Below are 15,046 nucleotides of genomic sequence, written 5' to 3'. Positions count from 1 at the left end.
CAATTTTCAAGGCAGCGTTTGTACATAGCGTCCCCGTCGTGATTCCAGCTCTGGATTTCTGTCGATTCCAATAGATATGTCCTTTACCTTGTCTTACGTTTAGCAAACCCTTATGCCAGTCACTGACATGCTTAAAGACCCTCGCCGTTAACATTTGGAATTTCTGCCAAGTGTTAAATGTTTTTATACATTCTGTGATGTCTATTATGCATTACCCCCTATGATAGATACGAAATCTAGCTATGAAGTTTAAACAAAGCCTGTTACAGCTACATATAGCATGCTTCTTTCAAGCACGGGGCCACAATTTAGGTCTCCAGTTGCGTTTCTACAATAATCTTGCTTCCTTGGTAGCGGAGGTTCATGGGGTTGTTGCTCAACAATTAAAAACCTTTGGCTTCTTTTCTGAACTATGTACGCTGTAGTAATATTCCAATGCGCTGTTTGGGTCTCAGCACCCTGCAAAGCGCTTGGAACAGGATTATGGATAAAGTGATTCAGCTGTAAACATAGATAGGTGGCCTGATCACATGTCACCTATGTGAATGTCTACTATACAATGGCTGCTACACAAATATCAATTTTTACACAACTCCTTTATGGCTTTTATACCTATAGAGAGAAACAGTAACATTCTTTACTATTCAAGGTCCGTAACACAAGCTCCTGTGGTCTTTGCAGTACAGATGTTACCTTTTGGGCCCATAAAGATTCCTGATGACGTCGACACGGACACTTGATAGACGGACCATCTAGATCAGTGCTCCTCAACCCTCTCCTCAAGGCACACCTAACAGGCCAGGATTTAGGTATTACTCAGGTGTGCCCAAGGTGTTTTTTTTTTTTTTTACTTTTGCAACACCTTGGACACACCTGATTAACACCTAAATCCTGTTAATTGTGCCTTGAGGAGAGGGTTGAGGAGCACTGATCCAGGGTCGCTGGGTCACTCTATCCCATAGAGATGTTCTACGCGTTCCTGCGGTTTCTTAACCCACATTAAACTAAATATAGGCAGAGGGGAATATGAGCAGAAGGCACAAACTCTTTTGAGACCTACTGAGGCTGCCCTGGTATCTTTGACTTAAATAACTAAATTTACTTACCGTTGATCGGCCTGCTTTTCTTACATGTACATACCCTTGTGTCGATTTGCAGCAAGTTACCTATTCAATTATCTGGCACTCTTTTTAAAAAAAAAAAAAAAAGAATTACCGGCACATGAAAAACATCATTAGGACAGGCCAGCACTGTGTAACCTATATTCTCTGCCCCATTCCTAAGACAAAAATGGAGAAATACCTGGTGTTAACATCCAACATCCGCTACGTGCATGGCATGGCCTGATTAATCATGTTAACCATTGAGACCAAGGGGTAACTGTGAATGGCCGATGTTGTCAATAAAAATCCTGATCCAGACAGTGACCGAATGGCACTGCCCCAATCCCTCTTGAAATTACATTTGTATCAGACCCAAAGAACAGAGAAAGAATGTCTGGCTATAGCTGTAAAGTCTGTTAAACTCATTGAAATCATTGATAAAACAAAAAAAAAAAAAACACACTCAATCAAAACGTTCAAGAACATTTTTTTTAAAGTAAGTGCTAACATATGAAAACGTTTCAGTAGAATTGTCACGTTGTGGAACCACAAACTCAAAGTTGCCTTAGGTTTAATGGCTTCATTGAAAACATGGACGTTCCAAAGAAAGAAAGAAAAGAAAAAAAAAGGATTTCCCATTCGAGGAATAACCCCAAAAATAGGGGTGTGGTAAGAAAGAGAAGAAGGTTGACTTTGCCGATCCTGTATTTACCGCCACTCTTTGGCCAGAATATTTGAGTGCACTTCAAGTAAACTGAATTAAATATTCTGGGTAGATTTGGTTACTGTCGAAAATCACATAAATTAGAGGATTGAATATGTTGTCCACGCAGCTGTCGTAAAGGTTGATCAAGCTACCATCTTTGGAAGGAGGTCGAATATATTTAGGGTCCCCAAGGGCATATTCTCCAACAAGTACCCTTGCGAGAAACATAGATTTCTTTGCCCAAGATGAAACCTGTTGAAGGTTAATTCCGTGCGCTTGTAACGTGCTTCCATGTTTTGAACTATTTCGGGAGTACTGACTCGCATATAATGCTTGCTGGGCAAAATATGTCCCTTGAAAAAGAAAAAAAAACGAAAGGAATTCTAGAACTGATTGGGAAAGAAATGCGAGCAACAGAACAGTGCGTGAAAAAAAACAAAAACATATTTTGGCTTTTAAGGACCTCATTAGAGCGTTGAGCTTATTCTCCTGGACAAACTATACAACAGATCTACACAACTGCAACCCTTAAGGGCCACCATGTTTGTATATCCCAATTTGAGTACAGGCAGCTTAAATTTAAAAAAAAAATAATGTTAATAACGTTTTCCGATAAATAGAATTCCTGGCCTGTTTCCGTCACTCAAAGACTAGAGATGTGCAGCCCTATGCAAGAGACAAACGAGACGGGACAAACAAGCACCTAAAAGCTGGGTGAATAAATTAAAAGAAAAACAAGGAACATAAATAAGAGATCGTTTCTGGAGGGAAAAAAAAAAAGAGGCAAAACGCAAGCCAAAAAGGGGAAAATAAGACAAGGGACAGAGACTATAAAAAATAGCAAGCAAGATGGGAGTGGAGAGGATGGTCTCAAAAACGGAGATACATTGAATACGTTTTCCTCACCTTTGCCATGCACGGTACCGTGCATCCCATTCACTCTCCAGTCAAAGTTGTGAATGCATATGGCATCAACAAACTCGCTACCAGTGCCGTGAAACAGCATTTCCTCCTTAATACTGGACACCCCTTTCTTTTTTTTCAGCTGTGCTTTTTTCCTAATAATACGTAAAACAGAATTAGCAGCACCTGAAAACATACAAGGAAAATGCAAACCAACAATATGATTGTTTTATAGTATATATAAAAAAAGAAAAAGAAAAAAGAAAAATACCATATTGGCCACACTCACCCCCCCACTTTAGTCTTTGAAGTGGGGGTGCAGACTATAATCGGGGTTTAGCGCAGAGATGCACAGTTCGTATAGCCCGACGCATGGGACATGCCGTTCCGGGTACGTGTGTTTTTTTCTTTTTATTTAGCCCTGCTGCGGAGCAAGCAGCCGGTTTAGGATCCAGATTCCCCGCAGCGCTGCAGGGGACCTGGATCCTCCTCTCCGGCAGCCGGTGGACGTATGCGCAATGCCGGCACTTCCACCGGGGCTTTTATAGCAGAGCACCGGCGTGACATAACCAGAGGGGCAGATCTATAATGCATTATGAATTAAGGGGGTATCTTAAAATGGCTATTGGTTTTCCAAATTTCTGTTTATATACATAACATATGCTGACTAACTGCATAATAGATACCAAAAAATGTTAAATACATGTATTCCTTTTATTAGCGGTGTATTTTTTCATTAAAAATATAGTTTTCTTTTAAATAGCACCAAACTTTAATCGAGCCAATACAGTACTATTTGAGATTCTAAAGATTTTTATAACACTTAGGTAGGATGTTTCTCACGTCATGTAAATAAACACTTTTTAATGAGGAATTAGGAAACACAAATGCCTAGAGAAAAAAAGTAAAAGATATCTATTAAAACAAATGCCATTTTTTTTTTAAATTACTAACAAACACATAACTACTAAATGATAAACTGTATATATCATGTGCTACAATTTGTTTCTAGATTTAAGACATTTTGAAAAGCATGCATTATGTCTCTTGGATTTAGAACATTTCACAGCCCAACATGCAATGTATCCTCCCGTTCTGATTCTCTGATTATTTAGCATCAGAACTGGTATAGAAGGAGGTGGGACGCTGTAAATGCTTCTAGAAAAATAAACTACAGTATAAGGTAGACATTATGAAGGTGATTTTTATACGGCTTAGTTGCATATACAGCATATAGACAGATTTAGTTCTATGCTGTATCTCACTTTTCTTGGTTTCAGGTCAATTTAAAAAAGTCTAATCAACAGATGGCACGAGGCTGTTGCCGACTTCCATAACTGCTATAACTGGGAGCTTTTGGGAATTATAGCAGATTCTCGGGCAAACTTTGATCTCTTGGTCTGGGAAACGACATTGCCCTGTCTGTCCGATCTGTATGCACTTATTTATATTTAAGCACTAAAAGATTTACTTCGAGCCTTATGGTTTACAGGATAACAAAAGTACAATAAGTGCAGTCCTATTAACAGTAATGTATAAGTAATTGGATCGGGGTACAATAAATATGCACGTGTTAAGGAAAGTAGGACTCCGGACCAAAGAGCTTACAGTTTAAACCCATGTCGCTATCCTCATTTTCCATACTTGGGCCTTGTCTCGCCAAGTATGATGATTATCAGCGATCCTCCGGACAGCCGGTTTGGTGTAATGTTTTAAAGTCTTATAAAACAATTCATTTTTCCTCTTATCTTGTACTTAAAAAAAGCCATGTTTCCGAGTTCAGTTACGCCACTAACCCGATTTCTCACCTGCAGTAAAATTCCCACAAGTCTATATTTTGTATTCTTTGAATGTTATAAATGCGGTCCCTATCCATCGACTTTCCGACCAGATCAGCAACTTCCTTGTATTCATTGGAGAACGTGACCAGAGGAATGAGCTGGAAAGGAAAAAAAAGTCTATGTTTTAATTGCGTTTTATTAGAAAAAAAAAAAGAAAAAGAATAAAAAAGAAAGAAGGTATTCTTGCCTGGTAAGGTTCTGCGTTGTTCACGTGCTCCCAGTGGGATGGAAGTGGAATTGAGCCGTTACTACAGATGTAACTATCACAGAAAGAAAAAATCCACAATTCAGTTTTAAGCACATAACACAAGTAGCAGGTTCATAACGCTACAGCCACCACGTTCATGCCCTACCAGACCATATAGCCTTCTACGAGTATGTGGTCAATAGTTTTGCACGGGAAGTAGGAGGGAGGAAAGATCACGTTAAAGAGGAATTGGGAGGGAAACAGACTGCTTTCATGGAAATGCATCGACAGGCAATCCGATGAGCATCTGAACACCAGGAACAGTATAGCTGCCAGCAGTCATGGTTTTGCAGAGACTAACGCAGTGACCAGACGTACTTCCTGATTGATTCTCGGGACTGCATCAGCTGCGCATTAGTATCTCTTCATTCATTTACAAGGTATACCGCCCGCATTTTACACTCCGATTAAAACTACTGTGAATTTTAAATCACGGCTTGAAATGATAGGCTTCTGGGTTTGCATTTGTTTTCAAAGCAGTACAAAAGAAATGCAATGTAAAAGGTTGGGTATTTATTACTATAACTGCATCGTGAGCCATTCCCCATACTGCTGCAATATAAAGAGGTCTAAACCTCCGTATCACCAAAGGTGGGTTTGCCGGCACCCAGGTGTATGCATAAAACCCTTTAGTAAATTAAGTGAATATATGAAGTACCCATATATTAGAAAACCAAACTAAACATACAAATGAATAATAACACGTTATTTTTGCTGATACCTGTTAAATTTTGTAACGGCAAAGGAAAGTCTTGAAAAAGAAGCTGAATTCAAGAAATCCCATTTTTTTTTAATTGCAAAATGAAGGCTGCGGACATTTAAACGCTCCTTCAATCGCAACTTTAGATTTATTAAATTACTTGGCCAAATAATTTGAACATTTTCCTTTTATTTATTTTTTTTTGGAAGATCTATCGAGAGTTCTAAATTGCTACTTTTTTCTCTGTACCTGAAAGCAGTGATAGAAAAGGGAGCTCTTTTTATTGGTCGTTTTTTCCCTGTGAATAAGTTGGTTTGGTTCATCTCTATAAAAGAGAAATAGGACAATTTACATTTTCACAGCTCTATTGTTTCAGTTCTTTATTGAAGGAGCAAAAGATCTTTTTAAATGCTCACCGTTAAAATCGAGTATGTAGTTAAACTTGTTAGTTGTGAATGGAACCGTTCCCTTCGGGTTCATTTTGAAGCTCAGTTCGATGTCCTGGCTGCTGATCGAACAGGTTGCTGATGGAGTTGTCTGGAGGAGGGAAAGTAACAGAACACAATGCAGGGCAACTGCTGGCCAATAGAACTGTGACCTTGATAACAGGTTACACTCTTAAAGGGTTAAGTCATATAGAAAAACATTCTTCTCATAAAATAAGTGCTGTGTACAGTAATGTGGGTTAGAATTGAGAAAAAAAAAATGAAGCCCCCTCTATAGTCCAGCTGGTGGATTAGATGGAGCCATTCTACTGTTCATAGTAGGCAGTATGATAAGGAGTCAGGGTGGTTTACTAGTAGACTGGGCTAAAATAACAGCAACGACACATATGAATGGATAATATGCAGCCGTCTAAAAAACACTAAGTTACTTTTATTACTAGTATCAGTTTAAAAATGTTTTTGGGAGCTGCATAGAAAAATAAAAAGTTAATTTATAGTATATTTATAGTATTCGGTAAAGTTTCAATCATAGAACATTAGTTAATCAATACATTTGGGAAAGGGTGAACCATATTATTCAGGTCAATACAAACGATTGCGGCTTTCAAAAACAGGTCAGTTATGGTTAACCTGTTACCTGTTTTATTAACTCCATATCTCCTGCCTACAATGATCAGGATGCGGATCAGGGAAGATCAACATCAGCTAAAACAGGACAATTAGGGGAGAAGACGTACACCATCATGCCTTGTCCAGGTTCAAAGCTGAATTAAGGCCCTCTGGCAACCCCTAGGCACACTAGTGGCTACTGCTATGCCGTTGGATTATACACTAAAGCACTTGTGCTGCCCTAAGGCACCTGCCTAGTGTGTTTATGGCTTTTTCAGCACTGCCAACTTCAGACTTTTCATAATAACATATTTTAGTTACTAATAATAAAATAGCTTTTTTCTACCTCAAACATATGCCACTTGCCGCACTCTGCCAGGTAGAACCACCCCCACTGGGTATCTAACGTATCCATATCTTCCTCCTTGTCATGGTTTGTGTGAGTCTCCGTCTCACAGGACATGCTTTCAAATACTTCCTTGAAGGTGTGTAAAAAAAAAAAAAAAAAAAAAAAAAAAAAGCCAGGCTGGTATTTTGGGAAACAAATGCAAATCTTTCGACCGTACTATTTTAATCTGGTTTTCATTATAATAAATGGCTTTTCACAAACGGTAAGAGCCGATATAAAGTGAAGTGAACATAAGATCACGTCCAAACACACATGGGGGGGGGGGAATCCAGCAATACTTACACATGACTTTTGCGTGGTTTTGCTATATCGTATGAACCATATATATATATATATACCATGACACTACTGCTTCTGCTGCACTCTCCTTCGGAGGACTACACTTCAGCCACACTCCTAGGCCTGATGGCAGAAAGGGTGGTGGTGTAGGCATCCTTCTCTCACCTCACTGCACCTTCCAGAATATACCAAGCCCTCCCTCCCTCTCATTCTGTTCCTTTGAAACTCACACAATCCGTCTTTTCTCTCCACTCTCTCTTCAAATTGCTGTCATATATCGCCCTCCAGGTCCTACCTCGCAGTTCTTTGACCACCTCTCTGCCTGGCTCCCTTTCTTCCTCTCTCCTAATATCCCCTGTCTTATTCTGGGTGACTTTAACATTCCTCTAGATATATCTAACAACTCTGCTAGCTCCAAACTCCTCTCCCTGACATCCTCCTCTGGTCTCTCTCAATGGACTAATTCCCCTACGCACACTGAGGGACACTCACTCGATCTGGTTTTCTCCAGATCATGCTCCCTTTCAGACTTCTCCATCTACCCGTTCCCTCTGTCTGACCACCACCTTCTATCCTTTTCTCCAGTGCTAACCCCTAACAAGACAAACTTACAGCGTTCACCTCATACTTGTAGGCCATTACCAGACAATACCATTACCCAACTGTCAGCCTCACTTGAACCTCTCTTACCTTCCATGTTAACCCTTTCCTGCCCAGACACAGCAGCCTCTTTTTATAACAACACACTTGCTTCATCCCTCGACACCATAGCTCCAATTACTACAAGTTACCCCCGACAATTTAAACGCCAACCATGGCATACCAAAACCACACGGTTTCTTCAGAAGTGCTGCCGCACGGCTGAGCGTTATTTCAGAAAATCCAAATCCAGCGAAGACTTTACTCATTATAAATTCATGCTCCACACCTACAACTCTGCCCTCTCTCTCACCAAACAGCTCTACTTCTCCACTCTCATATCCTCTCTTTCTTCCAACCCACGACGCCTTTTTTCTACTTTCAACTCCCTTCTCTGTCCCTCCACACCCACACCACAAACCTCTCTCACTGCCCAAGATCTTGCTGCCCACTTCAAAGAGAAGATCGAGACTATTAGAAAAGACCTCTCCTCCTTACAACTCCCTCCTACACCACTCAACACCACTCTCTCCACTCCTACTATACTAACTGCCTTTTCCCCTACAACCGAAGAAGAGATAGCCACTCTTCTTTCTTCCTCTCACCCAACAACCTGTCCCCTTGACCCCATCCCTTCACACCTTACAAAGTCTCTATATCCATCCCTTGGTCCATCACTTACCCACCTATTTAATCTTTCTCTATCATCTGGAACTGTACCATCTGCCTTCAAGCATGCGCTAATCACACCAATTCTAAAGAATCCTTCCTCAGATCCCGTCTGTTTGTCTAACTACCGCCCTATCTCTCTGCTTCCTTTTACCTCTAAGCTGCTTGAACGGATTGTGTACAACCGCCTGATTAACTTCCTCTCCTCTAATTCCCTCCTTGACCCTCTACAGTCTGGTTTCAAACCCCTTCACTCTACTGAAACAGCTCTAACAAAAGTCTCCAATGACTTGCTCTTTGCCAAAGCAAAAGGTCACTACTCTATTCTAATTCTACTGGATCTCTCTGCTGCTTTCGATACTGTTGATCACCACCTTCTTCTAGACTCACTTGCTTCTATAGGCATTCGAGATACAGCTCTCTCCTGGATCTCCTCATATCTGTCTAACCGTTCCTTCTCTGTCAACTTCTCTGGCAACACATCATCGCCCCTTCCACTTTCGGTTGGTGTCCCCCAAGGTTCAGTCATTGGCCCTCTGCTGTTCTCTCTTTATACTTCATCTCTTGGCAAACTAATCAACTCATTTGGCCTCCAGTATCACCTATATGCAGATGATACCCAAATCTACCTGTCTTCTCCTGATCTCTCTCCATCTCTCCTGTCCCGTATTACCAATTGCTTGTCTGTTATTTCTTCATGGATGTCACAACACTACCTGAAACTTAATCTTTCTAAAACTGAACTCATTATCTTCCCTCCCTCCATCTCCACTCCGCTACCTGAATTCTCTATCACCATTAACAACACGACTATCTCTCCTACTAACCAGGCCCGATGCCTTGGGGTCATCCTTGACTCAAACCTCTCCTTCATCCCTCACATTCAGTCCCTCGCCAGATCCTGCCGCTTGCACCTAAAAAACATCTCTCGTATCCGCCCATTCCTCACCCAAGAATCCACAAAAACCCTGGTTCATTCCCTTATCATTTCCCGTCTTGACTACTGCAACACTCTTCTGGTTGGCACTCCACTGTCTCGACTCTCTCCTCTACAGTCTATCCTTAATGCGGCTGCTAGGCTCATCTTCCTTGCACGTCGCTCCTCTTCTGCTTCCCCCCTCTGTGAAACCCTCCACTGGCTCCCAATTACCTTTAGAATTAAATTTAAGATCCTGGTACTGACATATAAGGCCATCCATAACACTGCTCCTCCGTACATTTCTGACCTCATTAGCAAATACTCTCCTACTCGATCCCTACGTTCCTCCCATGGGCTAAGGCTCTCCTCCTCACTCATCACCTCTTCCTTTTCCCGTCTACAAGATTTCACTCGAGCTGCCCCATATCTCTGGAATCTTCTCCCAAGGAACCTTCAGCATTCTCCCTCCCTCCCAACATTCAAGAAACATCTAAAAACCCACTTCTTCAGAGAAGCATACCATCTTAGCTGCTAGAACTTCCTTGTCATCGATACAACCCCCACAATACCTCTCACCCTTTCTCTATGCCTTATGTTTATCACCCCATTTCCCTCTAGATTGTAAGCTTGCGAGCAGGGCTCTCTCCACCAAATGTATCGGTTTGTCTTAGTCTGTCAATTCTTGTCTTGTCATATCCCTTGAATTTATGTATTGTATTAAGCGCTGCGTAAACTGTTGGCGCTATATAAATAAAGGATAATAATAATAATAATATATATATATATATATATATATGAAGACAGACTGCATGACCTTGATGCGCTATGGACCGTGTCTATGGCACCCTCATGAAATTGATATACTATGGACCACCTTTTACTCAGTTACATCCCCCACAAGGCTTATCTTATTATGTTATCATCCCATATTAATATTAATATTATAGAAGCTAAAGATCCACGATAGCTGAACAGCTACATGTACTACAAATATGCAGTATTATAAAATAATTATAAAAATAGTCAAACCTTACAACCTCAGTCATTTTCCATAGATGTATTCTTGCCACGCTTTTTAAAATCTTCTACATTGTTCGCCAAATCCAGGATCCTTAGCTTAGTTTCCTTACATTATAATGGGACCGAAGATAGGAAGAAGATCAAATACCAGAACCGTCAGAATCCAATAATATAAACAAAAAATACATACAAAAAGTGAAGGAAAGTTTCTTCTATAAAAACGACTGCTAATGTTTTCTCTCCTTCCATTCAAACTAAAGAAAACATTTTAGACACTAAGTTAAACATGAAATTAGCCTGTGAGTGTTTAAGGGCTGTCTCTGCATACCACATAAATAGAGGTGATGATTATTCCAACACACAAAACAATCAAAGATAATAAATGATAAAGAAATTAATTTTGCTCCATGTACTTGGACATTCAAGAGTAAGGAGATGATGTAACCAAAAACACATTTACTTATGACAATGCTATTTATGTTCTATAGACAGAATGATGTATTTTTTCCTATCCCTTCCCGGTACCTTCTTATTTGGAATGGAACACTCAGGTGCCAGGATCTATTTCAGAATTCTAGAATAGACATCAACTCAATCCTAAAGTGATATAATAAGACCATATGACTTCTTCTCATGGATGGTGGGTAGGATAGTATAACGCCCCCAAATGACACCACAAAAAAACACTGTGAGCACTCTCAATATTAACTGTCCATTTATTATAAGGTAAAATGGCAATATCCTCCTCACCAACATCTGGCGGTTCCTGTAGGAGGAGAAGACTTATAATCAACTTGGGCTACACCTCTGTGTGCCCTTATATCTGACTATATGTGTCTTGATTGGGAATTCAGCATTGCCACTTTTAAACACAAAGAGTAGTGATAATCCACACATTCTTTTTCTTTTGACACTGTGTATGTACTTATTTCTGTATGTTCGGCAGGTAATGGGGTTTGACTTACCTACATGATACTTGGGCGTTATGGAGGTCTCTGTAGTCTATGGACAGGAGTCAGGGGGAAGCAGGACTTGTAACGCAGATTTCCAAGGTGTTCACGCAGGATCAGAGTCTGCGGTCGCCTCCATAAGTATACCAATCTTTTATTCCGTGAACCGTGGGGAAACGCCACACCTCTGCGGTTAGGGAAAAAACACAGAAAAATCAATGCTTGGATGCCCACTCAACGACCTCCATGAACGCCCTTTAAAAAGAAAATATAAACTTAATTTCAGGTAGGAACAAATGTGGATAACATGGATAACGCATTTGGGAGTTGTAGGCACCCATGTAGGCGGTCCCTGATTCACCTTACCCTTGGAATGCTCCAAAGGAATAGACGCATTTAATGATATTATCTTCAATGCCTGGACATGGACAATATATAGGTAAAAACCTGCACAACGTGACACCTTCAGATCTATCTAAGGGAGAGTTGGCAGGAGAGTTTCCAGGAGAGCCATTATTATAAAGGGCCAACTCCAGCAGGTAACTCCATGGCTGAGCTGGCCCTGCATAATGCATAATTCATAATTCAATGGTGGGGAGTCTTTTGGAGAAATCTCACTGATTTAACTATACATTCTACAGAACCAGCAAAGCTGTTGCTGAAGCAGGGGCTTATTAGCGATGGGCCTTCATAATGTATATTGAGGTCAACGAGCTAGAACACACGTTTCCTGCCATCTCCTTTCCATTTAGTGAATAGACACTCTTGGCATTTTTCAACTTCAGGCGCCCCATATGTCGTATATTAAAGGCGTGACTTGTCTTAAGCCTCAGGCTGCCAGTTACTTCATTACCTGTCAAACCATACAGGTAGTAATTCACAATAAGCCAAGCGACTAGCTCAGACAAGAAGGGGCAACGTTTAAAGGCTGCCCTACTGTGAGCACCTGTTATGGAGATGCTCAAATTACAGCCCAAAAAATATGCAATTTCAGAAGAACAAAATGTATCGGTTTAGAACCAGGGTGAGGGGTCTGCATCCCTTTTTTTGGCAAGATTAGTCTGATTAATACGCTACTGGCGCATGAATTCAGCATGGAAACCAAATTTTAGCTGCCACTGACATGTCATCTTCTATGAAGTTGGACCATACCATTCACCAGGTGTTCCTCATACGTCTTCATATTAAATTAGATTAAGCTGGCCTATGGCTTTAGTCTTTTTATAACAGAACATGATAGTCTTTTTTTATAATAGAATATGATTAACCAGATGACATGACCATTAAGTAGTTAACCATTTCTTCACCTGCACAGAGTACAGTTTATTTCATCCTGAAGGATGAAGAGATTAGACAATGGTTTAATTTATATGGCATAAGGGACGTATTATGCTTTAAAATAAATAAAAACCAAATGAGGTGAATACACATTGCCTTGGTTACCTCATAAATGGTTTGGATATAGCCTTTAATAATTGTCACCTGTAATTTTGTATGTTACGGTAAAATTACGTCAAAAATCTACATAAAAAGAAACGCCATTGAGCATAACGTTACTCCGGTGTCATAGAGCTCATTTTGACAGCGGGGGTCTTTAAAAAGTGTTACACTCACCTACAGCTCCGTACTGTCCCCGTACCCCGCACCCACTTCCGCTCCTGTACTCAGCTGTCATAACTCACAGGAAACGAAAGGAAAGAAGAGGGGGGCGGAGTCACCAGATTTCCGGCATAACGGAGTGGGCGTGTCAAACAGCAGAAGCGTCAAAGAGGGGCGGATACACTCTCAAACCCACTACAAGAGACAGGGCGTGGTTTCTAGCGATCTGCCAATCAGATACAGCGAATCAGTTTATAAACAAATCCAGGGAGTAAGTGACATGCTGTAGGGTAACGCAGGTCAGAGCCCCTAGGTTACCCCACAGAGAGGATTTTAAAAGAACTTCCCTTCTGTATTGCGGTGAGGAAATGTAAGCAATCTTTGCTGAGCATTACATCCTATCATGCACACTCAGCAGTCAGGGATTCTGAGGATGATGGGAATAGTATTCCACAGCAGCTGGTGCTGTAGGGATTATCTGCATTCTGCAGGGCTTGTCCCTTGTTCTGTTAAAGTTACCTTTCGAAGTCTGCATGGGTTGTGGTGTCATCCATCTTCCTGGTGATCTATGAAGCGATCTTGTCATTGGATCGCAGGTTAAGAGCCGTTAGTCCCCCTCTAGGACTCACAGTATATTTGCTGATTCCTTGCTTTGTTGTATATTATATGACCAAAAGTGTGTTACATGCACTACAATATTGGCAATAACTTTTTCACAAAGTCATTAAAACAGAGGAGATCTAAGGAGGATGTGGTAAGTGGACGGTAGAGGACTGCATCGCGGGATGCGGGTCCCGTCGAAAAACTTGCGGGTGGTTTTTCGGGTGTTGCGGTTGGTCAGACAATGTACCTGTGGGTCCCAGTAATCCCGCGCACTCCCGCAACGCTGCCTTCGCGTTGTTCGCACACAGCGTCTCCTCTCTTGTTCCACCCAGGAACCCAGCGGAGTCACGTGAATTTACGTCACGTCACATGACTCTGCGCGGGAAATCTGCAGTTCAGGTAAGGGGGTGGGGGAGTTTGTATGAAAGAGTATAAGTGAATGATTAGTATCTGTGAATGAGGGAGCGAATGAGTATCTGTGAATGAGGGAATTAAATTCTTTACTATGTCTAAAAGCTGTGCCAGAATGTTTGCGGGAGCGGCAGGAATGTAGCATTATGTGCTGTCCCATCACTCTCTAAAACCTGACTGGTGTTAACATCCAACTTCCGCTGCTTGTACAGCGGGCCCTCATTCAGCAGGTGAACGTAAATACTGATCTAGTGAATAAGTGGACAGTAATGCTCCGATCCCCTCTGAAATGGCACACAAACGGCGGAAGCTTACCTGTTTCTGCATGTATCTGTAAAGTAGAGTTTGTTAAGCTAATTAAAATCATTGAATAACCAAAGCACGTTGAATCAAAATGTGCTAGAAAGATTTTTAATCTAGGCTCTAATATTTGAAAAGAATGAGAACATTTAAATAGAATTGTTATATTGTGGAGCCACAAACATAAAGGTCCAATAGGTTTAATATAGGAGTGGGCCTAAGGCTAGTGGCATCTGGCTGCATTATTTCTCTTTAGTTCCCCGACACCCTAGCCTGTAACTAAAACAAACGCACATACTTACACGCAAACTCACCTTAACACCCACTCAAACACCATACTTACAATGCAAGTATGCTCACTCCAGCCATTCTAACACCATATGCTAACACACACTCATGCTAACACCAAAAACTAACACACATAATCGCTGTGCAAGCTACCCCGCAACTGCTGCTGTACTATCCCAGGGTCACGTAACATGAGTTAAGTTACCACACAGGGCACCTCCGTTACCTTGCGGGAGTGCACTCACCACATTCACCTCAGCGTTCCTCTGGTTTAGTAGCTTCATTGAAAACATGAAAATTCCACATTCCAGGAATAACAAAAAAAAATAAGGGGCCACAAAAAGTTGACTTCATGGATCCTGTTCTTATTGCCAGTCTTTGGTACACAGAATATTCTAGTGCGTG

At 41.1% G+C, this 15,046-nt stretch overlaps 1 protein-coding gene across 1 annotated transcript; it reads right to left on the bottom strand.

Moving 5' to 3' along the window:
* Positions 1 to 1,848: 1,848 nt before the first annotated feature.
* LOC149287290 (protein mono-ADP-ribosyltransferase PARP11-like) lies at positions 1,849 to 6,982 on the bottom strand. Its single transcript, XM_089493118.1, has 7 exons — positions 6,902 to 6,982; positions 5,917 to 6,037; positions 5,750 to 5,825; positions 4,741 to 4,813; positions 4,521 to 4,651; positions 2,716 to 2,867; positions 1,849 to 2,162 (listed from the first exon to the last, which is right to left on the bottom strand). The coding sequence occupies exons 1-7, from the start codon at positions 6,968 to 6,970 to the stop codon at positions 1,849 to 1,851; spliced, it is 936 nt and encodes a 311-aa protein (XP_089349244.1). The 5' UTR covers positions 6,971 to 6,982.
* Between the last annotated feature and the right edge of the window lie 8,064 nt (positions 6,983 to 15,046).

This window comes from Sceloporus occidentalis, unplaced genomic scaffold (genome assembly GCF_023333645.1).
Source record: "Sceloporus occidentalis isolate IW3139 unplaced genomic scaffold, rSceOcc1.0.p SCAF_62, whole genome shotgun sequence".
Lineage (NCBI taxonomy): Eukaryota > Metazoa > Chordata > Lepidosauria > Squamata > Phrynosomatidae > Sceloporus > Sceloporus occidentalis.
This window is presented reverse-complemented; position numbering and strand designations above follow the sequence as displayed.